The 25,252-nt window shown below is 44.2% G+C and overlaps 1 protein-coding gene across 1 annotated transcript; it reads left to right on the forward strand.

Moving 5' to 3' along the window:
- Positions 1 to 328: 328 nt before the first annotated feature.
- On the forward strand, positions 329 to 23,906 carry MAB21L3 (mab-21 like 3). Its single transcript, XM_031056642.1, has 7 exons — positions 329 to 438; positions 4,700 to 4,840; positions 9,385 to 9,676; positions 12,013 to 12,194; positions 12,978 to 13,172; positions 15,939 to 16,545; positions 23,813 to 23,906. The coding sequence occupies exons 1-6, from the start codon at positions 391 to 393 to the stop codon at positions 16,170 to 16,172; spliced, it is 1,092 nt and encodes a 363-aa protein (XP_030912502.1). The 5' UTR covers positions 329 to 390; the 3' UTR covers positions 16,173 to 16,545; positions 23,813 to 23,906.
- The last annotated feature ends 1,346 nt before the right edge of the window (positions 23,907 to 25,252 follow it).

A 25,252-nucleotide genomic window follows, 5' to 3' on the forward strand; every position in this document is an offset into this window, starting at 1 on the left:
CAATCTGAAAAGCACTTCCAGATCTGCCCTGAGACAGAGCAGTTGCTGGGGTCTTTTTGTGTATGCCTGCATGCACGATCCACCATTTAAAAGTAATACGATGAATAATAACAATTGAACTTAAAGAATAATATTTGGAGATAGTTTTCTGAATGAGCTGGATGTCACCATTGTAGCTCAGACCAGAAAAAGAAAATTATTAAAAATAGGCATGCTTCCGTGCTTCTCTCTTCTCTTACTCATACACAACACAGAGATATTAGGTGACTTGAGCTTCATAGGGCAAGAAGGCTCTGAGCAGCTCTCTCTGAGTGTTCCTCTACTTCCAGAGGCAGGTGAACAAGTGAAGAGTGAATTCACACTTTAAAGAGCAGCGAAGACCATCTTGCCATGAAACCATTCACAGATGAAGATGTAGAAATCTACATCCAGAGCAAGGTAAGACTTTATCTGACCAGATTTTCTGTCTCCCACACTAGGTGTTGATTCTGTAGGGTGCCAAATTTGACAGTTAGTTGCTCGCCTGCTGTCTGCATTTCTGAGACAAGATTGGGTGAAGTTTCATGAGAACTGTATTTCTAATGAGTTTTCTAGGTTTCTGTTGCAGAATTTTATCTGCTGGTAGCCTAATTTTTGAAGGTGCTTGTCCTCTTCTTCTAGGTATCCTGAATTTTTGTTCCTGATCTGAAATTCCAGATGTGAGGCTAGCTGTAATTGCCAGCATTTAAAGCTAAGGAAATGTCCTTGCCTCTCTCCCTGTCTGGTGGTCTTGGCTTGACCGAAACAAGACCAACACCAGGCGTTGCCTCTAAGAAATATTCATGTAGGAACTGCAGAGGCAGACCAATATTGTTAGAATTCAGTCATCAGTCTGTCACCTCAGCTTAGGATACTTCTCTATATACCATGATTAAAATAACATGTCTCATTAGCACATGCAGACTGGAATCTCATTTTCTATTTTATAAGATATTCCAGCACTCAATTTTTCCCCCATTATGAAATGAAATAAAACAGAATAAAATCTTCTGTGAAACAGTACTGTTTAATAAAAGCTCTAAGTGAGCCATAACATTTTTTAAAGCTGACATGTTTCATGGCAGTACTTAGCTAGATCCTGTTTTATAGTCTGCTTTCCCCAACAAAATGCAAGATACCAAAATGACAAATAATTTCAAAATCAGAAAGTGTAAGGCTTTATTTTCTGTAAAGGGTCACATATTCTGGTACAATGAAGGGGCTGGTAAGAAAGGTTTGTTTTCTCTATGGAAATGTTTTGGTGGCAAGTATGAAAGTTCTCCCAGAAATATACCTTCTTCAGGCATGCAGTGTTGTGCACAGGAAAATCATTCCATGAGAATCTATTCAGTGAGCTATAACAGTGAATGCTTCTCTGAAGATTTAAAAAGAAGAGCTCCAAAGGAGGGAACAGAGGAAAGCCATGCACAGGAAAATGCTCATATGACAGCCATAAGTACAAGGAACAGAAGTAGACCGTAGTTCAGTGAGGCTCACAGTTGCCAATATTTTAGGTTATACTGGAAGTCTGTTTTCTAGCAGCCCTCCAGCTCTGATGGATTCTTAGTTTCTGCCTGCTCCTGAGTCTCTTGTCCAACTTCAGGCAGTTCAGCTTGTCAAATGCTGCCTGTTTTTGGAAACAGATCAACCACCTGGTACAATGAATCTCTATAATACCAGAGATTTCATCCTTAAGCCACTCATCAAAGGAAAAATTCGAATGTGTATGGAGTGGATGTGGCTGGGTAAATAAGAAAAAACCCAAATGTTCTTAACAGTTCATAATAAATCCCAGTCCTGCTTCCTTCCCCTTCAGTAAAACCTTAATTGACCTTGTTATACAGGTTTTGTGCATTTGTTTTAGCACAATTCCCTAAGTTAAGACCTGGTAAGGGGAATACCAGTAAGTCACAGAAGTGACTGTCCAGCAAAGCCCTGACAATGTCTTTTCTCCCAGTGTGTCTGTGCTGGTACCTGAAGTATCTGAGATAAATGCCTTGGCTCTTCAGACTCACGTTCTGTTTTCTGATTTTCTGCCCTCCCTTCTGTAGGAAGGTTATATTTTCCAACAGGGTGATTAGGGAGCTAATTATGGTTAGCTAATTATAGTGAGCAGACTCTGTCAGTCACATGCCCATTGTTCTTTTATCCCTGCTCCAGTGATGGGGAGTACACACTGAAAGTGGAGTTTAGTGGTACTCCCTCAACTGTTTTTTTTTTTATTGTATACTCTTATAAAGAACTCATGACCACTGCTGTAGCCCAGCCAGTAGGTGATGAAGGCAGAATTAAATTAGGGCAGTCTGAGTTGAATGGATTGTCCCTGGATACTGGAGGTGGCAAAAAATGTTTCCAGCAGGTGCCCCTTAGAGAGAACAGAGCGTGAGCAATGCATACAGAGGGCACTCTGAGTCTCCATTTGAGCTGACCGACTGTATACTTTTTATTCTCTTCAGTTTAAAAAAAGTCTGGTTTTTGTCTAAAAGCTCTTAGGCATTAACAGCTTTCTCTGGAACTCACCATTCACTTGCTGGAGAAACCATTAGGTATCTTGTCAAGCTTATTGGACTGTTCTAAGGAGTTGTTCTGGATGAACAAAAATAAGGTGGAGAAAATAGATACAGTATAGATACAGATGGAGAAGTGCCATAAATGAAAGCTGAGATGAGGAGGTGAAAATGAATATGGGCTAAAATCTTTCAGTGTTTTTTTTTTTTTTTTAAGTACATGTAAGGTAGCTAAAACTGCTCTTAGAGAAAAGGATGACTTGGAATGAGGGGGAGGGTGAATTACTAGGGAAATTAAAGGATATTATATAAACATAAAGGACTACATGGTGTTAAGATAGCAAAGAAGCAGGATGTCAAGGGTGAATGAGAGCCCAGTCAAGGGAATATGGTGCTGTTGTCTGATGTATTTCCCATTTCCAAAAGCTATTCAGCTTAGGAGAAATACTGTTAATTTGTTGTCTGAGGGAGGAAGGTATTCAAACTCTGCTCATCTTCAAGTTCAGTATTAGTCAATTGCTGTTCATGGTTAATGGATGTGAGGCAAACACTAGTCCACTTTAGTGCATTGAATGATCCCTTTTTGTGAAGAAGTGAATCTCTTTATCCCCTTCCAGGCCCTGGGGACACATTTCAACACACTTGAGTGTTTTGGCTGATAGTTCAACGTTTGACATAAAGGTGTCCAAAAGGACTTTTAAAGAAGTACTTGTCAGTGATATTCTTAAAAGAGAAAAGAGAGTTGTTTAGGTGCTGAAGAAGATGCTGAGTGAAGAGGACATGGGAATTTTAGAAAGCCATGGGCTGGTTTGGGTTGGAAGGCACCTTTAAAGATCATGCAGTGCAATTTCCCTGCTGTGGACTGTGATGCCTTCCACTGGACCAGGGCTCAAAGCCCCATCCAGCCTGGCCTTGAACACTCCCAGAGATGGGGCATCCACAGCTTCTGTGGGCAGCCTGTGCCAGGGCCTCACCACCCTCACAGTACAGAATTTTTAACTTAGGCTTTTGCTTCCTTTCGGTCTTTGATAATAACAAAAGACTGTAGCAATTATGTTTGACTGACAGTTACGCTTTATCATTCACTTTAGTCAGATGATGAACTCCATTTCTGATTTTTTTTCTTGCCTGCAAACAATAAGGTTTAGTAGAATATGGTGAGGAAAAAAGAATCAAGAAGAAAGCAAAAGCTGCAACCAAATGAGATGAAGCATAGGATCCAAAAAAGAGCAGTAAACAGTCTTAATATTTCACTCTGCATAAGTAATTCTGGTTGCATAAATAATGACAAATATGTTCATGAACTTCATTAACAGTAGTTGAATCTCCTCACTTTGGCACATGTGTAAGGATATTTGGGAAATATTAAATACCCTTTACTAACATGGTTCCTTCATGTTTCTCCTGTTGGATCTCCTTGTTCAGATTGTGATAGTCCCCCTATGGTCCCTTTATTTTTAGTCATAAGTGAAGGTTCAGGTTCATCTTATATTTTTCAGAGTTGTCCACCCCTCACCTCAGTTCTCCCAAGACTCAGACATTTCACTGAAATAATTTTCAATAATTCATTATGCTGCTCTTCTTGAAGAATTACCCTTTAAGCCACACAAACACCTAGTTCCCAATGGGAGCAGCTTTGGAAAGATGCTTTCACACTATCTAGGAATAGAGTTTCATCTGTACTTCAGCCATAAAGACAGTGTGGATACTTTCAGTGTATAAGGTAGGCATCTAAATGATGCCCCATACATCTGCCACCTGACTAATGGACAGATCTGTAACTCTTGATGTCCTGTCAGCTCTTGGAATGGAACATATCCTGACTTTGAGAATGGTTACCATATGCAGGGGAGTAAGCATCAAATGGATAAAGAATTGAGACTGTAGTTGCAGTTGAAAACAAATTTATCTGTGTAATGAACTCCTTTCCTTCCATCCAATGGTGTTGGCATGGAAATATCAATTAATGCTCAATAGTCTTGAATATTGACCCTTTGGTGTTCACAGCTCTGTCTCATGGTAAATTGGTTCCAATACACAGGGAAACAATTTTTATTCTCAGTGCAGCACAAGCACAAATGTTTCAGGATGCTTTAAGCTGATTTGTCTGCTTCTCACTGGACACAAAGACTGCAATTACCTGCAACATGAAGTGTCTTTCCTGGAACTGACAGGTGGAAAGGCGGCATTGCCTGGTTTCCAAAGCAGTGGAGGAGGTGCAGAAAATCATCCAGCAGCTGACTGCAGAAATCAGCTACAAGGCCGTGCGATTCCAGGCTATCTCCAACTCTGGCATTCACAATGAGAACATCAAGGTATGAACAAGAGCTCTAATGCACTCTCTGGCAGCCTGTAGGCAACCAGAAAGTGATTTCTCCATTATGTAAGTGTTTGTATGGGCAGGTACCTCACCCAAAACACCACAGATGATGTGCTGACACTTCACTGTGGAGTTCTAGAGACTGGGTCGTTGGCACTCACTCGTGGACATCTCACAGCCAGAGGAGCATTGAAGAGAGATGGGTAAATCAAGCAGAGCCTCTTAGAGCTGCTGTCTTTACAAACAGCATGTATTGCCAGAGCCGTCAATCCACAAACAGAAGCCAAAGCTCTTTGGGAGACAGAAAGAAAAAATTACGCAGCAGCAACGTAAGAAAAAATGCTCATGCCTTCATGAGCTATGACCTATATTTTTCACAGGTGGAAAAGCTGTCAACTCACTAAAACAATAGAAAGAAAAATTAAAAGTCCTTCTTCTGCTATGAACATTAGAAAGCTTATTCTGAAAAATATGTTTTTTCCTTGTCATGGATCAGAATTTCTTTTTTATTGGGAAAAAAATACTTAGTAGTGGGAGAAGTTAAATGCCTCCCTGTGTTAGACCTTCAGACATGAAAATAATAATGCCCTGTCCCAGCTGTGACAGAAGAAGGCTGCTTATTTCTTGTGACTCCATTACACAAAAGTAACGAGTAAAGACACAAGAAACAGTCATAACAATGGCAACTTCAGATGAAAACAATTTTTTCCATCTGAATTAGTTGAAATACTAATGTCATCCATTATACTGAACCACAGCCATTTACAGATCAAAACACAGCAAATACATAAAAGCACGAGGCAACTTTTGCAACTCTCTGGGACTGAAAGGGAAGAAGTCTTTGTGTGAAGCTGCTGGAAGGGTATGGAGGTGGAGGCAAAATATAATGCCCTGGGACAAAGACATTGAGATTCATAGCTTTTCTGGGATTTTGTGTATCCCAGAGCACATGGTCTTGTCAGTAAGTATGGCCACAGTGACTAAAACAGTGCCACATCCTGGTCCACGAGTTCCTGAGTGCCAGACTCTGCCAGCCACCTCTTGTGCTGGAACAAACCTGCTTGGCTAATGAGTTTGGACAGGACCAGGGTCAGGGTAAAATTGTTGTTCTGGAAAGCAAAGCAGAACAAAACCACCAAGGCAATCTATTATGAACAGCAACTTGGTATTATAGTATGCAGATCTGAACAAATTCTGCTTGAAAGAAATCCTCAAAATCTGTTTCCTTAAAAGTGGCAGATCTGTTGTTCATGCTTAACTGCACCCAGTGTTACAAATCTGTGGAGGTAACGCTCAGAGGACCTGACTAACTGGCCTGTATGTATGGGGAAGCAAAGAACAAGTTGATGAGAAATTATTTTGGTTTGGGCTGTCTCCCTCCAAAAATTGGAAACTCTTAATACCGTTGCTGACATACTTCAACATAGAGGAGATTTGTGTCCAGGGAAAGTCAATGTATTCATTATTCCATGTTTCATTTTGCAACATATTTTTTTTTCTGTCAGCTAAATCTACAGGATTTTTCAGAACTTTCAGCTTCTGGCTAAAAGGAATCAATTTAACATGGTGAGACATCTAGATTTGTTGAGAAGCCTCAAGCTCCCTTCTAAATATGAAAGGCTGAGTGGAAAATAGTTAAGAAAAGTCTTTAGGTATGCAGTGTTTCCTGTGACCCAAGTAACAAAAAGTCACACTTTAATGAAAAACTTGAATTAAAATTCAGAAGAACAAAACAGATTATTTAATTTTTAAAAGTTCTAAGTGTTTGTTGTGGCCTACCATTTTTGGAGCTGACAACTGTGCAGGGATGATGCAAAAGCTGTGGAGGCTTCAGTAAAGTTAAAATGAAGAGGTCCAGACTAATCACTGGTACTGCACTGCCCAGTGGCATTGCCAAGTGTTTAATCAAGGTGGGGGCAATGGTGGGATTTTCCTTTAACAAACTCCAAGCATCCAGGGAAGCTTGCAGCTTTGCTCTGTGAATGAATGACCTAGCACATGCTTTCTCTCTGTTCTGTGTACTTGTCTTCCTTTCTGCTTCTCTCAGGATCAGCCAGCTTTACTGGCCAAGTGGTCAGCTATGCTTCGGAGGAAGCGCCCATTCCACCCATCCATCCAGGTACAAAGCCTTCCTGGTGCCTGACAATCCCTGTGCTTGCTTCCTCCTCACACACCCTCTTCTCCAGACAACTGCACCCCCCAAACTGATCCTTCCATGACTGTTTTGTCCTCTGCACAAGAGACTTGCTTTTTTTGTTTCCTCAAAGCATAATTATATTCTTTCTAACCTAATGTTTCTGTCTCCCTGTAACAGCCTGTCCAGGTTCACAAGAATGAGGTTGTATTTAATTTGCCCAGCATACTCTAGACAGTATTTCAATACAGCAGAACTGGCCACAGGTTACACACCCCAGAACTGGAGGCTCTTGTTCGAGCCTGTGACTTTCTGGGGCCTGTGGCCTGCACATGGTGTGTGAGGCCATCGTGTGACAGAGCATAGGTGTGGGACTGGGATTGGTTTAGGCCAAGAAGACACCAACTGCCCAGCTTTACAGTGCTAATCCCAGCCTTGTGCATTCTGTTGTTTTCTGGTAAGCCCCAGGTGGAGAACCCTTGTGACTTGCATTCGTAGGCACTCACATAACAAGTGTGGCTCTTCCCTTTGTAATCTGTTGGGTGCCAGTGCATACAAGACAGCATTTTGGTTGGGGGGAATGGTTGTTTACCTGCAAATGTGGCTGAGGAATAGAGAGGAGTAGTTACTGCACAGTTACTGCGTGACAGCCATTGTATTTTTTCCTAATGGAGCCTAGTGCTCTGTTTCTGAGCTGCCCACAGGATTTCTCAGCCCCACTAGACCTGATGTGTGCAGGTTAGCTTGATCTTCAGTGTCACCTTTTAGCATCCTCCTGCCTTTATGGTTTATATTTGACAAAAGAGCAGCATCCTGGTGTTTTCCTTGCTATTTCTGTGCTTCTGGCTGGCCATCTTTTATTTTCCAAATCTCTTGCCAAGGAGCAGAGAAGACCAGCTGCTGCCTGTGAGAGAGAGAGAGAGAGAGAGAGAGAGAGGCAGGAGGTGAGCGTAGCAAGGCAGCCCCTGCCCTATGCTCCCTGAGTGAGACAGACACAAGGAGGGCAGCTGGGCCAGCCAAGAGTCTGGATCGTCAGGAAAGTCTGCTGGTAAGTCAGGTCTGAGGTCAAGCCACTCCCCCACTCAGGAGCCCAGGGCTAACCTGAAATGGGTTATTAATGTGGGGTTCTGCACAGACCCATGGGCAGTAGGTGTGGATAGAAGTCCCAGAAAGGCTGCTTAGGGACAATAAAGCTTGTTAGTGCCTTCAGGGCCCTGGCATTTACATCAGCTGAGCTGAGCTGAGGAAGGCTACCAGAGTGTTTTGGATTGTTACAGGAGAGTGACAAGCGTGTTTCATTCACTGTGGGTGTAACCACCTCACAGCAGTGACTGTCACTTCACATCCTGCTTATGCAGCAGCTTCACTTTACTTATGGCAGTGTAAGTTAGGCTTGGTGGCAAGTGGACTTGAAAAGCTCCTAAGCCAACATGGTAAAAATCTGAAGGAATTTGAACACCCCTTCTGGAACCACAACTGCCAGATGCTTCCAGAGTAGCACTTGGACATGTCTAGCTATGCCCTGGACCAGACAGATGATGTTTTGTGGTATTTGAGTCACCTCATTCTTTCCTTGCAAATACTGTCTCAGAGCTGGTTTTTATTGGAAAATGGTTGCTCCCCAAGTGAGGCAAATGAACTGGCTTGCAAACAAGCCTGTTTAAGGCTTCCCTGTCCGTTGGTTGCTGCCTCCATCCTTACACTGTTTCTGTCATGCTCATCAGGAGATGCAGTTCCATACATTACAACAGGCCAAGACTTGGACTTGTTTCTGGGAGTGACACTGCCTCTGCAGGCTCAGGCATGTCCCTTGCCTTATGTCTCTGTCCCTTTAAATGTCAGTCAAACAGAGGGAAACACTTGCAAATTTAATGGGCCATAGCCTTATTTTGCTAATGTCTGTAGTGCATTTTCAAAGAGATGAGAAAGGTGCACTTTTTGCCATAGTTATTACTAGTATTGGACTCTGGGCTTATCTCAAGTAATAATTCTGAGATAATAACTAGCACTATTTGGGTTTCCCTTGGCTGGATCTCAAAAGATATTCTCTCATGCCTTCCTGCTCCTTGGAAGCTCCTGGTTATTACATCTCATGTCATTGCAGACTAGAAATAACAAGAAAATGGCAAAAGCATGGCAGGTACGGTGGCAAATCAGCCAGTGAGCTCTTATCTTCTAGGAGCTTCACATCAGACACCTTCTAAGACAATTTCCTTTTAGTCTGCATGCCTCCAAGGTAACCCTTAGACAGGTCCTGGCTATGTTCAGTTAGTCCCATCATACCATGGTTTATCCTTCTTTTCAAAGTCCCCAGTTTTACCTAGTACTTCCTCAACCCTGTTTTCCTTACTTTAGCTCATGGATCTGCCCTTGTCTCCTCTCTCAATCTCTCTGAACTCTCCCAGGTGTTAGCACCCAGCCAGTTCCTCATCACAGTTCCTCTGCGTGGCCTGACGGGTTACAGGGAATGCCAGGTACGGCACTGGCGCTATTACACCGTGCACGGAGCCAAGCTCCTCTCCTCCGTGCGGGACCCTGAGGAACTGCATCAGTGGCTGGAGGTGGAGCAGTTCTCAAAAAGCCTCCAGCAGTGGCATGAAGAGGATGTGAACATCGAAGGTGATCTGGTTCCGGCCAAAGTCCTTATCGTCTTCCGGGAGCTGGTGGAGAAGTCAATTGTCTCCTGTAACCTCTCCAGTGAGTTCGGTGGGGACAGGTGTGAGGGAAACCATCACACACACACAGTGTTTGGCTTGCATGCTCAGAAGCTGAGCAAAAATCTCCCAACCAGGAAGCCTTCAAGTTTTGCAGTGACAGACACAGACCTGCATTGAAGACAGAATTCAGTAGTTCTTGGGCTCTTTGTACCCAAGATGTTACTCCTTTCTTAGGAATTTGTGTAGAGTCTCCAGCCACATCACCCTCTTCAACTAAGAGGCAGCCCAGATTTTTAGAACATTTAGGAATTTTGGAAAAAAATCTTTCTCTACTACAGCACCTGCAATATATTTAATTTATTAAGGAAGGTAGTATAGGAAAATTGGATACTGGAAAGATGTGTACATCTGAGAAGAACGTATTTGAAGATATTTATAGGGCAGATAATGCTTTGGGGAAACCTTAGCTGCCCACAGCTTTCCAGCATGGGATGGTGAGAACCAAGTAGAAGGACTTCTACTGAAGCAAAGTATGTTGGACAAATGCTCTTTTCCCCAGTGTCCAAGCTACTCCTGTGGTGCCTCGTCCCATAGCATGTTTCCAGAATGACTTTATTCATCAGTAGCCTAATGAGTCTTCTGTATTTCAGAGCAATAGAAGCCATTGCCACTCATCTGATTGCACTCTTAATGGTAGTCACAGGAAAAAAAATGTTAAAGTAAAGCTCTGCTAGATAATGGCTTTTTTTTCAGGAAATACTTATTATCATAGGAATGGAAAAGTGGATAGGAATGAAATTTCACCGTTGAGGCTGGAAAGACCAGCTGGAACAGGCTTGCTTCTGAGGCTTTACTTATGTGAAAGTTTTTGTTTTGTGCAGCACATTTACAGTCACATCAAGTTTTTGAGTGACAGTTGAGTGTTGCAGGAAAGGTACTTGCAAGGACCCCAGAGAGTGGTGTTTAGGTTGATAATTCTGATGCCTTTTTTGTAAGCTCTGCTGGGAGGAGATTAGTTAAGATGAAGTCAGGAGAAGCAATAACCATTTTTGTTTGTTTCTGTGAAGAATGGACTTCCTTCATCCCACAGTATGGCTAAAGTTACAGAAAAACTTCACTGATTTCTTCGCTTCCCTGTTTTTTAATTCTTTCACTAGCACTAGCAAAATCAGTTTTTGAGGTGTCTCACTTTTCATTAGTGGGAAAATAGGTATAAGCATTACAATGCTTTTGGGAAAGCCATGAACATATTTACATGCTGACACGGTGATTGCTGTAACATTTTTCAGCTGCTAGAGATCCTTGTTGGGAGCTTGGGAACAGAACAGTTCCTGCTTTGATGCCAGGCTTGGCTCAGCAGGGAAATAGCACATAGATTTTCGAGGTTTATGAGGTTCTGGTTGGGATGGACTCTACTCTTTGAAAGGTAATTCACCCATGAATTGCTTCTTAGCCCATGCCACTCAAAATGAGGTGGAATAACACTCTGCTTCTTAAACTGCTTATGTTCATCTGCTCAGGCTTTCACTTCATTAGGTTAGAGGATGAACATGCAATTGGCTCAGATGGCAGAACTGAAGGGACAATGATCCTGCCACAGTGACCAGGACAGAAACTTCTTCCATGAACTCAACTGGACCAACAGGAAACATCCCACAAAGTCCATTAGTTGCAGCTTGCTTTCCTTTCTGTACTCTTAGATTGTGTTGTTCCTGGAGACGAGCCACTCTTCTTTCACACTGAGGAAACTTCTTTCCTCCAAATCACCTTGGAACTAACTCTTTTAAACACTCAGCACTTGCAGTGATGTAGAAGTTAGCCTTTTCTGGGTGACTGCTCTGCACAACAGACCATAAGTTCTGGTATTGTCCTCTGTGCAAGTGCATCTCCAGAAACAAACTTTACAGATACCCCACAAAACATTCTGAATGACTGACAGTGGTAAGTGTGATCTGGCAAAGACCTGATCTCAGGTTCTCTGAAGGAAGAAGAACATCTTTAGATAGGAAGTGTTTATCTGGTCCTCTCCCATCTGCAGTGATCTCCTTGTAGTGTACCATTAGAAATGCTAGGTTGCACCATTTGTCTAGCTTTATTTTTAAGAACCTGATCCTAGGGTTTAAGAGGACTCACAAAGGGGAAAAAAAAAGGCATTATAATTGAGTGTAAAGTTAAGAACTTTGTTCTTTCATCTTCCTGTTCTCGTTCCCCAGGATAGACTTACATAGATTTAAGTTTTTCTTGTATTCTTCATATTATTGAAGATAAAATGTTAAGACAGACCAATAGAACTGCAAGGTCCTAGACAGCCTCTTGCTTGGCTTGTGGAAAAGGACCTTTTTATCTATATTTTCTTCTCTTGTTGTCATTTCACAGATAAAGTGACAGTGCTGGAGAGCTTCAGCTCAGTGGTCCGTGTGGCTGTGGAGACATCAGAATCCCAGGTTGAGGTGGAGCTGGTCCCTGCTGTGGAGATTCCAACGTGCTGGCCTGAGAAAGCCCGGTGGCCTCGTTGCCTTAAGCGTTGGCCTTCTCAGGAAAAAGTGCAATGCATCAAGGTAAACAGTGTAAAAAACACCCTTAACTCTGGGATGGAACTTACCTCTCAGGTGCCTGACAGTGTTTTACCAAAGGAAGAACTGCATGGTGATGGCAGTAGGGTTAGAAGATGTATTCTCTAAAGAGGGAAGCAATGTTTCAAAATATTCTGTCAGAATTTATTTGGATTTTGTCTTCCCCCCGCCCTTACAGTGGTGAATTCTATAGAAAAAAATCTGAGTTAACTTTTTATTTTGTGAGTCTCTAGCAAGCAGTTCTGCCTGCATCACACAGCTCTGACGTGCATCATTCTTGCTCTGCCTCATGTAAGACTTCAACAAATGGGCTGGTTTCTTGCAGTTTTCCTTCCAGCTCAATCCCATCTTTTCCTACAACACTTATGGCTGGATTCTGGCACTTCAGTTCAGCCCCAGCTCCCAAGTTCCTGCAGGTCCCATGTCACCTTCCAGTCCTGCTCCCCTCTTAGGCACAACCTCCTGCTCCACAGCAAAGTGCCTGCAGAGCTGCACCTCTGCTTTCGTGGCGCTGCTGGTACTGTGCCTGATGGCTCTAGAACAGGATCTCCCTGCAGTAGCTGATACCAGCACACAAGGAAACAATGCAAAATGCACGTTTATTCAACCAAGAATTAAGATGGGAGCGTGCCTCATATTTGCTGCCTCTGCTAACCCCGTTTAGAATAGGCTTTGAGGGATGTCACACATGCTTTTGTAACCTCAGTCTGCATTGCTGGGAGAAGTTTGCCTCTGATCTGCTGTCCCACTTCCCCTGTCCTTCCACAGTCGCTGGGATTTGACCTCCTAGCCCGCTCTAATTATCACTGGCAGCTGTGCTTCTCCCGTGCTGAGCACATCCTCATGGAGGGACTTGATGAAGATGGTGGCTGTCGCAGGAAGTGCTTCAGGGTCATGAGGCAGATGAAGGAAGATGTCTGGTGTGCTGGCAATAAGCCTGTCATCACAGCTTATCACCTTCAGGTAGGCATCACCCTGATACCTACACAGAGTCATGGGATCTGTTGCAGTGGCTTCCATCCAGTAATGCCAGAATGTTGTGGTGTAAATCAGTGTAGCACCTGCGTAACTTCTAAGGTAACTGTCAAAACTGCTGTACCTTTTCATTGCTTTGTGGTGGCAAGGAGTTCACTAAATATGTGTTCCAAATGTCAATAAGAAACTAAGGCCTGTAGGAACATTATGATTGCAGCAACATAAATGGAGTCGAGGCCCCTGCTCTGTTCTGACTTCACATTGTACTGTTGTCTGTAATTGCACACTTACCTCCTGCTTCTTGACTATCCCAGCCGTCTATATCCATCTCTCTCTCTCTCTCTTGTGGAAGATAGTGATTATTTTCTTTGTGGATATGCACCAAACAAACTGTATTAGGTGAGCATTATTCATGAATTAGGTGCAAACTACAGTTCTGGTGGTGTTTCACTTGGGGTAGGAAGAGAATAAAGAGTTAAAGGGGTGGTGGCATCCTCCCTGCACCTATTTCAGGGTTCAAGATGACTGCAAACAAGATTTGTGAAGAAGAGAGAGAAGACTCTGCTATGAGTGTGTCCCCACACCTGACAGCTGCAGACACCAATGGGCCACAGGCAGCACCATTTGTTAGGTTATAGATTAAAAATCCTGTTTTCTGGGACTTCTTCCTCCTGGAGTTGCCAGGCAGAGGCTGTACTTTTCCCACCTTGAAGCCTCAAGCCATTAGGTTCCTACAGTAGTTACTGATCTTTTGGTGTCCAAAACCAGATGCAATGCTAAGATTTCTCATAAAGAAAAAGCTGGTGACCATCAAATGCTGTTACAGTCAGGGCCCTACTCTAAGTCATGATGGAGTACAAAAATAATTGATGAGGCTGATTATAGCTTAGCTGAATGCAAAACTCCTTAGTGCCTATAAGAACAACTTGGAGGGAAAACTGTCATATGTAAGACAAAGTGGAAAACCATTTAACCATTGGGAACAACGTTTTTCCCTGGCTGAAGGAGCAGATGTGCAGGAAATGCTGTTGCATGGACTCTTGATTAAAGTAGGAAACTATTCAGAAGCTCTTCAGTTCTTTACTGTAACTATGGTTCTGGCTTTTATGGCAAGAGAGGATTAGTTTACCAGACAGAAAGAATTTTTCAAAATTATTCACATTGAAAAGAAAAACAGGAAGAAAAGAAAAGAAAAATGAGAGAAACAGTCAGTGGTTAAACCACCAGTTGAGCAGAGGCTTAGTGTTACATTTCTTCACATCCTCAGGTTCCCCTCGTCAGAGGTATCCAGCAATTTGGATTAAACAAGATCCTCTAGCACAGAGGAAATTTGTATCCCAGAAGCTCTGAAAGCCAGAGAGGACCACGTAATTGCCCTTCTTTTGCTTACCTGCATAGAAATTAAGTTTGAGATCTGGAATTTCAAAAAGATCTAGGTACATTCTGAAAGCCAACTCTATGCTGTTGGTAGAGAGCTGGCAGTTAGGGACATAAATGCTGGGGATAAATCCTTTGTTTGGGCTCCTGACTGAAAAAGCAGCACTGTTTTCCTTGCCTCCAGAAACTCCACTGCAACTGCTGCTTGCTGAAGTAATTTTAGTGTGTCAGAAGATAACTGCTCTGCATGTGTTCAAGGAGCAGCTCTCAGAGAGTTACAGATTGAATTCCTCACTATGTCTTTATTCCCTGGTGACATTCAAGAAAAGGCTTTGTGGTTATTGCAGCTGTGAACAAAAAATTTTTCACATTTGAAAAACTGTTTGAGAAGAAATTTGTCAGCAGTACAACCATAGGTGAAATTCTACCTCTGTGGAAACAGACAAGTTGAAGGCTGTGGTTCTGCCACCTCTCAAAATGTCTGAGAGTCTCTTTTTGGGTAGCTGAATTTGCAAAATAAAATTGGGATTCAGAGGACAGATAAGGGACTTAGCAGAATTATTGAACACCAAATAGGTGATTTTGTACTTTTAAAAGTTATTTCAGGCTAACCAAGGCAGTCAGTATGGCTTTTTTGGTACAGCAAGTCTAAGTTCCTTGAGAAAATTCTTCTCAGTCATGGGAAGGTCTGAGAAAATGCTACATAGCAGTGTAAAAATAATACTATAAGAGCAATAATCATATGCATTTTGTTATTTTAACTATGTATTTCTCAAATGTTAAATTGCATAAAATAATTTTAGAGGAATAGAACATAAGACATGAAATATCACATGTCAGAAAAAAACAGGCAGCATTTGACCAGAAAGCAAGCCTTGCACCTGCAATGGCTTCTTGGAATCTCAGTCTGTTTAGGATGCAGATCTTCATGTATCTTCAGCACAAATACAGCTGAAGCTAACAAATAATTATGTTGATCTCATTATGCTCTGTCCCTCCTTGCATCTACTGGCTTCTACCCTTGCATAATAGGCCATTTTCTACAGCTTAAAATGCCTGGCATTTCTACGGAGCCTCCTGCTGGAAGATGTCAAAGAGGCCAAGAGTATTTAAGTGAGATTATTTTCCTTGGGCTCCTGGCTCAGTCAATGGAGAGTGGCTCCTCTGGGGAGAGATCCTAACCACGCACCTCCAAGCTGCTCCTCCTGGTCACTTGGGATCCCCCCATTGCAGAAACCTTAACACAGGGTGGTAGCAGCGTGAGTCTCTGATTTCCAAGGCTGTCAGCCACTTACCAGCACTAAAAGTGCCTTAGTAAGCTGTGTGAGCCCTCGACAGAACCTCTAACACATCTTCTCTCCCATCTGCTTCTTGCAGACAGTGCTATTCTGGACGTGTGAAAAATACCCACGCACCAAGGATTGGCGCTGCTTCCCTGAAGCCTTTCTGAGGCTGGTACAGAAGCTGCACAAGTGTGTAAGCCAGCACTTCCTCAAGCATTACTTTCTGAAGAACACCAATCTGCTCAAATATGCCAACACCAGTGACCTGGACCTGGTGGCCAGCAAGCTGGCAGTCTTCTTGGAGAACCCTGTTTTCTGCCTGGACTAAGGCAGGCAAAGGTCATACCCCAACCCTGAGTGGATCCCCCAGCTCCTCTCCCCACCTGTGGTTGCTCCCTGTGTCCTTCCAGTCGATGTTGCAGCTGGCTCTGTGAGACAGTTGGCACATGCAGCGCTAAAGAGAAGTGTCGAGCTGGCAGCGGTGGGCGTTGAAAACTGATGGGAGGTATCACTTGATGCCCAGCTGATCTAATTTGCTTTCAACAGTGACAGCCTGCCTGGAAGCTACAGCCAGTGAAACCCAACTTTGTGTGTCAGTCAGAGCAGGCAACTGCCTTGTTCTGTGTCTCCAGTCTTGTGGCACCTAAGCTGAAAGGCAGCGCAAAGGAGTCTCGCTCTGCTGCCTCTGTAACCTAGCACAGGTATTGTTGCTGCACTCGCCTTTCTTACAAGGACAGCGGGTTTAATTGCCTGCTTACCTCACAGGCCAGCTCTGCAGAGGGGCAGAGCAACATTTCTGAGGTGTTCTGGAAGCTGGAAGCTTTCTCAGAGGAAATTCAATTCAGTGAGGCCCTGCTCCAGTAGGAATCCAGTAGGAATTTAACCATGCTGCTAGTGTTGAAGAGCTCAATGGAAGCAAGAAGAGGAACAGTGGGTTTTGCCTCTTCATTTTTCTCTTCTCCACATATATTTTTCTTCCAATTGCTTCAAATATGTCTTTTTCATGTTTGCCTTGGCCAGTTGTGTTAGTGCCATACAATCAGGCAGGTTTCACTCCCATCCCTGGGTCTGCCCAGCAGGCTGGACAAGGAACAGGTCTTTCCCTACTTCTTAACACCAACATATTTTTGGGTGCAGTGCAGAAGGAGAGTATTTTTCAAAGGCTCTTAGCTCCAAGACTCCCAGTTCTTTTAATTTTGTGGATATTTCAAAACAAAATGGATTTTAGTATTTCAAAAGAGCAGAGCTTTAGAATTAATATAAAGAATGCTGGATTTAATGTTATTAAATTGCTGAAACTAAACAAAGATAGAGGGGATTTTGGCCTTGGTTTGGTGGGGGTTTTTTGTCACATCTGTGCAGGAAAGTAAACAAGTCCTTTGCCAAGGGGGTTGGCAGAGGTGGGATGTGCATCCCGCGCCCCAGGGAGCTGCATGAGGCGCATCCGTGGCGCGGCATCTCCCCATTGTGGCAGACTCTGGTACAGCCACGGGTCTCCAGCACAGCCTCTGCCTCTGGAGCAGGCTGTCTTCTACAGTTTTCTGAGCAGAGCAGATACGGGTCAGGAAGGATCCCAGCTGTGTGGTCCTGGACTGGTCGTGGTCCTGTGTCTCCTGCATCAGATCTCACCATGTATAGACCCGATCCCACCATGTAAACTGGCACCCGTGTTGCTCCGACCCTTGAATACCCTCCAAGCCACCTTTCCACAGGGAAACTGCATTGTGTGGAACTGTTTCCAACACTTAACTTCTCTTGCTAAACCTTTGTTCTCCAGGTCCCCTAAATGGGACACAAGTGTCAGTTTCATGATGACACCTCCTGTTCAAGTGTGGCTTTCCTGTTTCCTGTGAGCTGAGCTGTTCCTGTAACGTGCAAGGAGATGCCAATCTGCCAGGCAGAGTCAGACAGCTGTGGCAATGAAGTAATGTCTCCTGTTTCATCTTGATTTTGTCTTGTGGTTGAAGGGCTGGCTTCTGAAGTTAGAGGAGGGCAAAAACAATTCAGACTGTTTGAGGACAGTGCAAAACATTCAGAGCTGTTAATCCCAAATATAATATTTTACTGCTCTGATGTATGGTTCTTGTGGGATTTAGCTGTAACTGTTGAAGAATTTATCTCCCTTTATAGCTGTGTGGAAAAAAAAAGTTTCAGTGGTGATACCTTAACTTGGGTGCAGCTGTGTATCAGAGTCCTCAGCTGCTGGGGTTCACAGCCTGCTGTGAAGCAAAACCTCGGGCATGCAGCATGTGCTGCACGGCCGTGACATGGAATGTTCCCCTGCTCTGCCAGAGTGGCAGCCTCTTACAGCCAGCAATGACTCAGCAAAGCCAGGAAATAACCACAGAACGATGGACTCCTGCTCTGAGCCAAGTCTGATCAGTTTTTGCTCTGTTTTCTTCTTGTTTACACAAGCAAATGCATCAGCTAGCATATGCTGCTGCAGAAAGTATCCTTGTCACCCCTGAAACATGGAAGGTACATTACTGCTGACCACAAAGACACAGGAACAGTCCTGCAGCTTTTTCTCCAGAACAGCAAGATGTGATACAGGTGGCCACTGGCAAAGGGAAAAGGCTTGGAGGAAAGGACTAATGTGTTCATGGAAGCAGTTGAATACAATAATTAATTCCTTTCAGAGACATTTTTGAGATACTGTCTTACATCATCTTGTGCAGTCTGCTTGGGTGTGTGGGGTTTTGTTGTGAGGCAGTTTTCTGTGGTTGTGGGAGAGTTGTGCAGGAGGTCACTTACTAAAAAATCCAAACTTGCCAAATATATTTATCACATTTCTTACCACAGTAAACTTTCTGCAAATAGCTTTTCACTTATACACCAAGCCTGATTGCAAAATCATGGCCTTATCCCAAGATTTTCCTCCAAAAAGAGATACCACATTGTGTTTTGGCTACAGAATAAGTTTTATGTGTTTCATATTTATAATTTTTCTTTTTAAAAAGTGGGCATCTGGACAAATACAGACTTTCTTGAAATAAGTTTAATCAAAAGTTCTTTGTTCAGAATGTCTGGAAGGAATGTGATGACCGTTCTCTCTCCCTCTCTTTTTCATTGCTTTCATGAGTATTTGCTGCATTCTCAGCCCTTACCACAGTCAGCATTGCTCCATCTGTCAGAAATTTCAATTGAATGTGTTGCTGTGACATATAAAATTGTACAAAACTCGTGATGTTTTGTCTTTTTACACAGCCTGCCTTTTAGTCACTAGAGGGCAATGTCTCTCTGAAGCACAAACACCAATCCAGGACCTTGCTCTTAAAATCAGCATCTTGTTATTATCATCGAGCTGAGACAAATGAGCTTGATTGATTTAATGCTGAATTCTCTTGTCAAAAAGGAGAGAAGAGACCACGGGGGAGCTTTCTAATAAATAGCAAGACTTGGGTAAAAATCTCTAAATTCTGGAAGCTACTCTAAGTGCCAGAATATGGATTTATTGTTTCTGATAGGCTTGCAGTAATTCCCAACAGCCTTTGATTGGGAAAGCACCAACAAGCAAAGTGCAGGCAGGGTTCTGGGAAGGAGGGAACTTGCAGGAATAGCCACTGCCCTGCTCCATTAGGGTGCTGGCCTCTCTCCATGGGGCTAGGCCATGACTCCCATGTGTGCCTACCCCTTAGGATCCTCTGCCTCCCTCTTGTTTTCTCCCTCCTCCAGAAAAAGAAAAAAAAAATTCTTGGAACAGGTTTTGTGATGCCACCCCTTTGGCTCTGGTGGGAATAGTTATTTTTCAGTGCACATCAAAGCTCTTTTAGTTCATGGGACTCAGGTGTACACAGAGGCCATTACAGACCATCTACTCACCCTCACTTATGCTCCATCTTCAGTTTGAAATGGTGCCCAGCAATGAAGTTAGATCACCTTGCAAGCTATGTTCCCAGGGGGAGCAGCCTGGCCTCTCTGAGCAAAGCTGGGACATGGACCATGATAGGCAGGATAATTCTGCCTTCACTCTAAATATTTTTCTGCTTAAAAATGCTAGGATTTCTGGTTTTGAGGAGAAACATATTTTTTATTATTATACCCCACCCCCAACACTCATCTGAGGGCCTTGCAGTGTCACGTGAGATAGTGACACAGCAGCCAGTGCTCAAATCAAGGTAAGAGATCCCACTCTCCCTATCAGGGCAACCTGTGCCATTACTGTAGAAGTCTGTGGTGTCCTTGACCTCCTTGGCATCTGACTTCTCTGGCTGGAATAATATGCACCATTTCAAAGGAAATTAAACAGCTCCAGGTAGCAAATGTGTTTTAGTCTGTTCTGACCCAAACCATTGCAGCACAGAGAAATGGACGATGCTTTTGTCCATTGTACCTGTGTTACAGGTACTTGTCAGTTCTGCTTCAAGCAACATCTTTGAACTGAAAGAAAGGGCAGGATCAGCACCTGACTTTAAAAGCATCTCCTGGATGGGTGATGAAGAATGCACAGATGCCACCCGAAACCAAGCTTATGGAGAGTACAGAATGTATTTTTCACAGGAAAGATTGTCTAATTTACCATTAGCATCTTCACAAATACAAATTACAAGGAAATGCATTAAGGAAAGAATTAATGAAATTGAAAGGCTTTGTAGTAATTATAAAAAAGAATGGCATCTTCCCAGGCTCCCCTGGGTGGTGGTAATTACCAGCTGCACAACTGTGGCTTATGCCACTTAAAGATTTCTGGGCTAAAAATTTCTGGGCTGAAAATCTTAATATCTTTTTGTTTCCATTCTTAGAAAAGCCACTCTTGGAATCAGGCAGCAACACAAGCCAGCAGCTCTGAGAAGCATGAACTGAGCCTGCTTCAGCCTGGGGGGGGGCACCACTTTATGGGCAGGGTGGTCCAGAGCCTGATCCTGAGCCATGGCTCACTTGCATCTGGCCCAGCACATTCTTCCTGTTGCCTTGGAGGAGATGGGCACCATTTGTTATCCAGCAACTTGAACAGCCAAACCTCTTGTGCCACAGCTGCAGGCAGCCTTACACCCGTCTGCTTCTGCAGCACATCCCAGCAGCAGAGGGCAGGCCATAGCCCTTCTGGTGACAGCACTGTCACCAACACAGCTGGGGACCTGAAGGACAAGGCTGCATGCACTGCAACTCCTGGAGGCTAGCTAATGCATTCCAGGGAAAATGTTTGGTTAATTCAGGAGAGCTGAAAGAAAGTCCAGGTACAAGCTAGTAGTGAACCAAAACAAAAATGAAGCTCAGAGGAGATTTTAAAAATCCATGGTAAAAATTACTAAGGAAATGAACATCAGTGCATTCCCAGGATCCCATTTTAAAAAGATGAGGACTGGGAGGAATGTCATCAGCCACCAAATCCATCTGCTGCTCTTTCTGGTCCTTTCCCCCAGATTAACTGGGAGCAAAGGTAGGTAGATACTTTCAAAGGTAGGTAGATACTTTTCCCCTGGCTCCTGAGGCAGGCAGATTATTTCAGACCCACACAGATCATTAGGAGCTTTCTTTGAACTTTCAGCCTAGATGTGCTCACAGCCAGTGCAGTCTGGTTTGTACCAGTACAGATCAAGCTGCCAGTCTCCCTCTGTGGGGTTTGCTGTCTGTGCAACCATCACAATGGTAATCATAAGCTCCCTTGCCTTCAGCTGAGCATGACTAGATGTGCCAGACTCTGTGGTCTCTTTCTCTCTGATAAAACCTCTGTTCCGGTCTTGCTCTGCACTGAGTGTAATTCATGTCTGCACGGATAACCAGGCTGGTTTGCAGCCTTCCTGATGGAGTCTCATCTGTATCTCCTGCAATGGCATGTCACATTGATAATACTAATCCATGCAGTATAACCCCTGTGCTGAGGAGGAAAGAACACACAGAGGTCAAGTTAAACAACTTAAAAAACAACTGCAACTTCAAAGGAAGAGTGACTATCATCAGTGATTTCCTTGGCAAACCAGGTTAGGCTGGTTGAAAGGCTTGCTGTGGTCTGGTTGTCTTGGAAGTGAACCATGTTCCTGAGGCCATGGGCCAACAGCTTCATCATCTCCATAAGACCTGAGCTCAGGCCAGAATCAATGAGTCTGCTCCATCCTGTTCCTCTCTGCCTTCCCTAGGCACCAACCAGCTCTGGCCTGTAGTTCTCCCACACTTGAGTTCTCCCCTTAAGTTAGTGGTAGACACCATTCCTCTTTGTAGCACATATCCAGCTTTTACCACTAAGCTGAAGAGTTTGGCTGTTTTCTAGCTGTGTCATTAAAATGCCATAGACTGGAGAGGTAACAAATCAGTGACCAGAGCTAATAGCAGCAAAAAGGATTAAATGAACAATGGATCTTAAGCGTAATTTATGAATGCCATTAGCCACTGAGAGGGAATTATGTTTTGGCTGCAATTCTGAGGGGCAAGGGTGGGTCTTATCTAGGCAGGAAGAAAAAAAAGTGTCTGATTGCGTTTGGATTAACAAACAACTATATTGATTTGCCATGTGATACATCTTGGGCTTTTATGTTTGGATCAGATGTAATAACATCTGACTAAAGACAAACTGTATTTTCTCTGTCTTGTATTCAGACCCTCATGGCCAGACAACCTTGTGGTCACATCTTACAGCTGCCAGTCACGGAGCATCTGCCACCCTGCCTGATAGAGCACGGTTCTCCATCAAAACTCTTGCAGAAGGGCAGGTCTTCTCTTACAGAAGAGACACAACATTAGTTTCATGTCCCATCCTGGGGATGGGACTGAGCAAGCAATGCCTTTGTCTGCAGTGTCTCTTCTGCCTTTCGTTTGGTAACTGACAGAGTATCTCATTAAACCGCTTAGCCTGGCAGCTGGGGCCATTTGTTAGAATGTGATATGAAGGATCATAATCAGATTAAACCTCAGGATCATATTGTGGAGACAGAGATTAGACTGGAGAATGAAGAGGAAGTTTAATTTTGTGTGACAGTGCAGAGTTGCCTCTGCTTGAGGTGGTAAGGAGGGTTTAAAAGTGATTGTGGGGGCTCCATCTTGAGGGTATTTCTTTTGACTGTGTCCCTGCTCAGTTTTGAGCAGAAAGGTTTTAGCTCCCACTTTGAAATAGGGAGTAGCTCTGCAGCCACCAGCCCCTCAGTGCTTCCCTTTCCCAAATGAGGGCCTGAAGAGGGGGCTTGCATGGGAAAGGAAAGCTCAGCAGGTGTAAATGATGCCAGGAGCCAAAGCTGCAGGCGCACTGATGTGTGGTACTTCTGGGAGGGGGTTGCCCCGGGCAATGGCCACTTAGTTACCATCATCTCTGAGCTGGAGGCCCAGGTCCTTGACTTGAACTGCTCTTCCCTGGGTCCTTCCTGTTCCAGTGCATTTAGCACAGCATCCAATGAGTCCTCCAGCAATCTGGGGACAGGAGGTACCCTCCAAAAGTCACCAGGAGCCCCACAGGGAGAATATACATCTAGAAGATCTTCTTGTGATCACCTCTGAGCTGGTTTGGCCAGTATTAGAAGGAGCAGTAAGAGAAAAGTTGGCATGTTGAGAAAGGCAGCATACAGATGGATTTCTGATGTCTGTGCCACGAGAGAGAAATGACCACAGGTCAGAGCAGCTCAGTCTGTGTTGTGAGCCCATTTAATAGACAAGTCTCAGGAAAGACTCCAGCTACCACCAGCTTTAGAATCAAGCTCAGACCTCTGCAGCTCTCTCCATGGACATTATCCACTCACATGATCACATCCACGTCCCATCATGAACAGTGAAAACAGTGGGAACATATTAATACACTCATTTTCAAAAATGGTAGCTAGTCCTAGTCCTATCCCAAATGAAGTAAACGGATGTTAAAAAAGAGGAGATAAAAACGGGTGTATAAATTTTTACAGCTGTACCTAAGAGCATTGTAAGTTCTGTTCCTGCACTCCCTCTGTTACTTGTTCTGGAGATATACTTAATGAATAATATATTCTCTCACTGGCTTGATCTGTTGCTCTGATATTGTACCCTCTTTCTTCTCTTTTGTCTGCCCTCTAGTCCCTGGAGACTTAAGTACTTTAGGCCAGGAGCCTGGCATACAAAGATCTTCGGTTTCTTTGAGCTTTCTGAAACTTTAACACAATGCAAACCCTTAGCAAAACCTCAGAGTAACAAAGGAGATGCTGATCTGAACAGCCAGAAAGACAACAGAGCCTTTCCAGCCGCCCAAGAGAACTCCTGGAGTGATAAGGACGTACCTGGGGAGGAGCAGATGGATGAGCACTCCTTGCAGTGCCACAGCCATGCAGATCACTAATAACATGCCCTGGTTTAGGATGATGAAGTGGCAGCATTCAGGGGATGGTGGTGCCAGATGCTCTGTGTATGGCTTCGGGCAACTCACACCCCGTATTAACAACCAAAAAAAGACTGCAGCCGACTGTCTTCCCTCCTGGTGCCTGACAGAGGCTGCAGAAGGGCACTCACACAGAGGGAAAGCACACACCCAGCTGTGACACCCCTCAGCCTTGCAGCAGGGTGGAGTGACTCTCTCTGCTTCCTCCAGGCCATAGTCCTGGGCTGTTCCCGGGACTTCTGCACAGCATGGTGACTTTGGACAAGTGCCTGGACCCACGAGGAGCCAGGGAAGCTGCTCAGGAGGCAGAGCCTTTTGATGACACTTGGAGGATTTCTGCTCAGCCTACAGCCACGGTGGGAGTGGCGCAGGGGCAGAAACCCAACCGTGGCTGGCCAAGCCCACCTTGGGTGTAGTGGCAGCTTGAGACAGTGTTGTACAGGATGGCAGCAGCTGTGTGCCCCCAGAAGCTGCTCCCCCTCTGGCTCCACACACTCCCAAGAGCATCCCTGATGATGACAGAGGCTGCTTCCACCAATGGCACCTCGAGTCTTGATGAAGATTTTAATAAGTGGTGATGATCATATGCAATATGCATACAACAGATATTCTATAATGCATGCACCAATCTAGCCAGACCTGGACTGTGTTTTCCTTCATCACTCTCTAGAGGTACATGGGCACCATCAGTTTGGGGCAGAGCTCCAGCTCTGTGCCTCCAGCTGGAACTGAAGGCAGCTGCCTCTGTAAGTACCGTGCAAAAGAAGATGCCCAGAGGAGCAGCTGGTCAAATGTTGTCCTCCTGTCACCCTGGTGACTCTGCCAGCCAAGGCAGTCTGTGCTCAGGCACTGTCCTTGTGCTTAAGGCTCCTAAATGCAGCAATCTTGCTCAAGCCCCATGCAGGAAGGCTCTGGTCCTTATTGTGCCTCTTGGAGCTGCTGTAAGATAAGAACTGATTTGGAAGTGTTTTCAGTTAGGTTCCTCCAGGCACTGAGAGAGGGGTGTCTTGGTTTGGAAAGACAGGAGTCTGCTAAGGAAGGCAGGAGCCTCCCCTGAAATGGAGAATGTAAACCCTCCCCACCCCTCCGAATTGCTACAATGTTAAATTAAGGGGCTCTCAGGCAAAGATATGGGAGCAGGC

Source organism: Geospiza fortis, unplaced genomic scaffold (assembly GCF_000277835.1).
Source record: "Geospiza fortis unplaced genomic scaffold, GeoFor_1.0 scaffold1, whole genome shotgun sequence".
Taxonomy (NCBI): Eukaryota; Metazoa; Chordata; class Aves; order Passeriformes; family Thraupidae; genus Geospiza; species Geospiza fortis.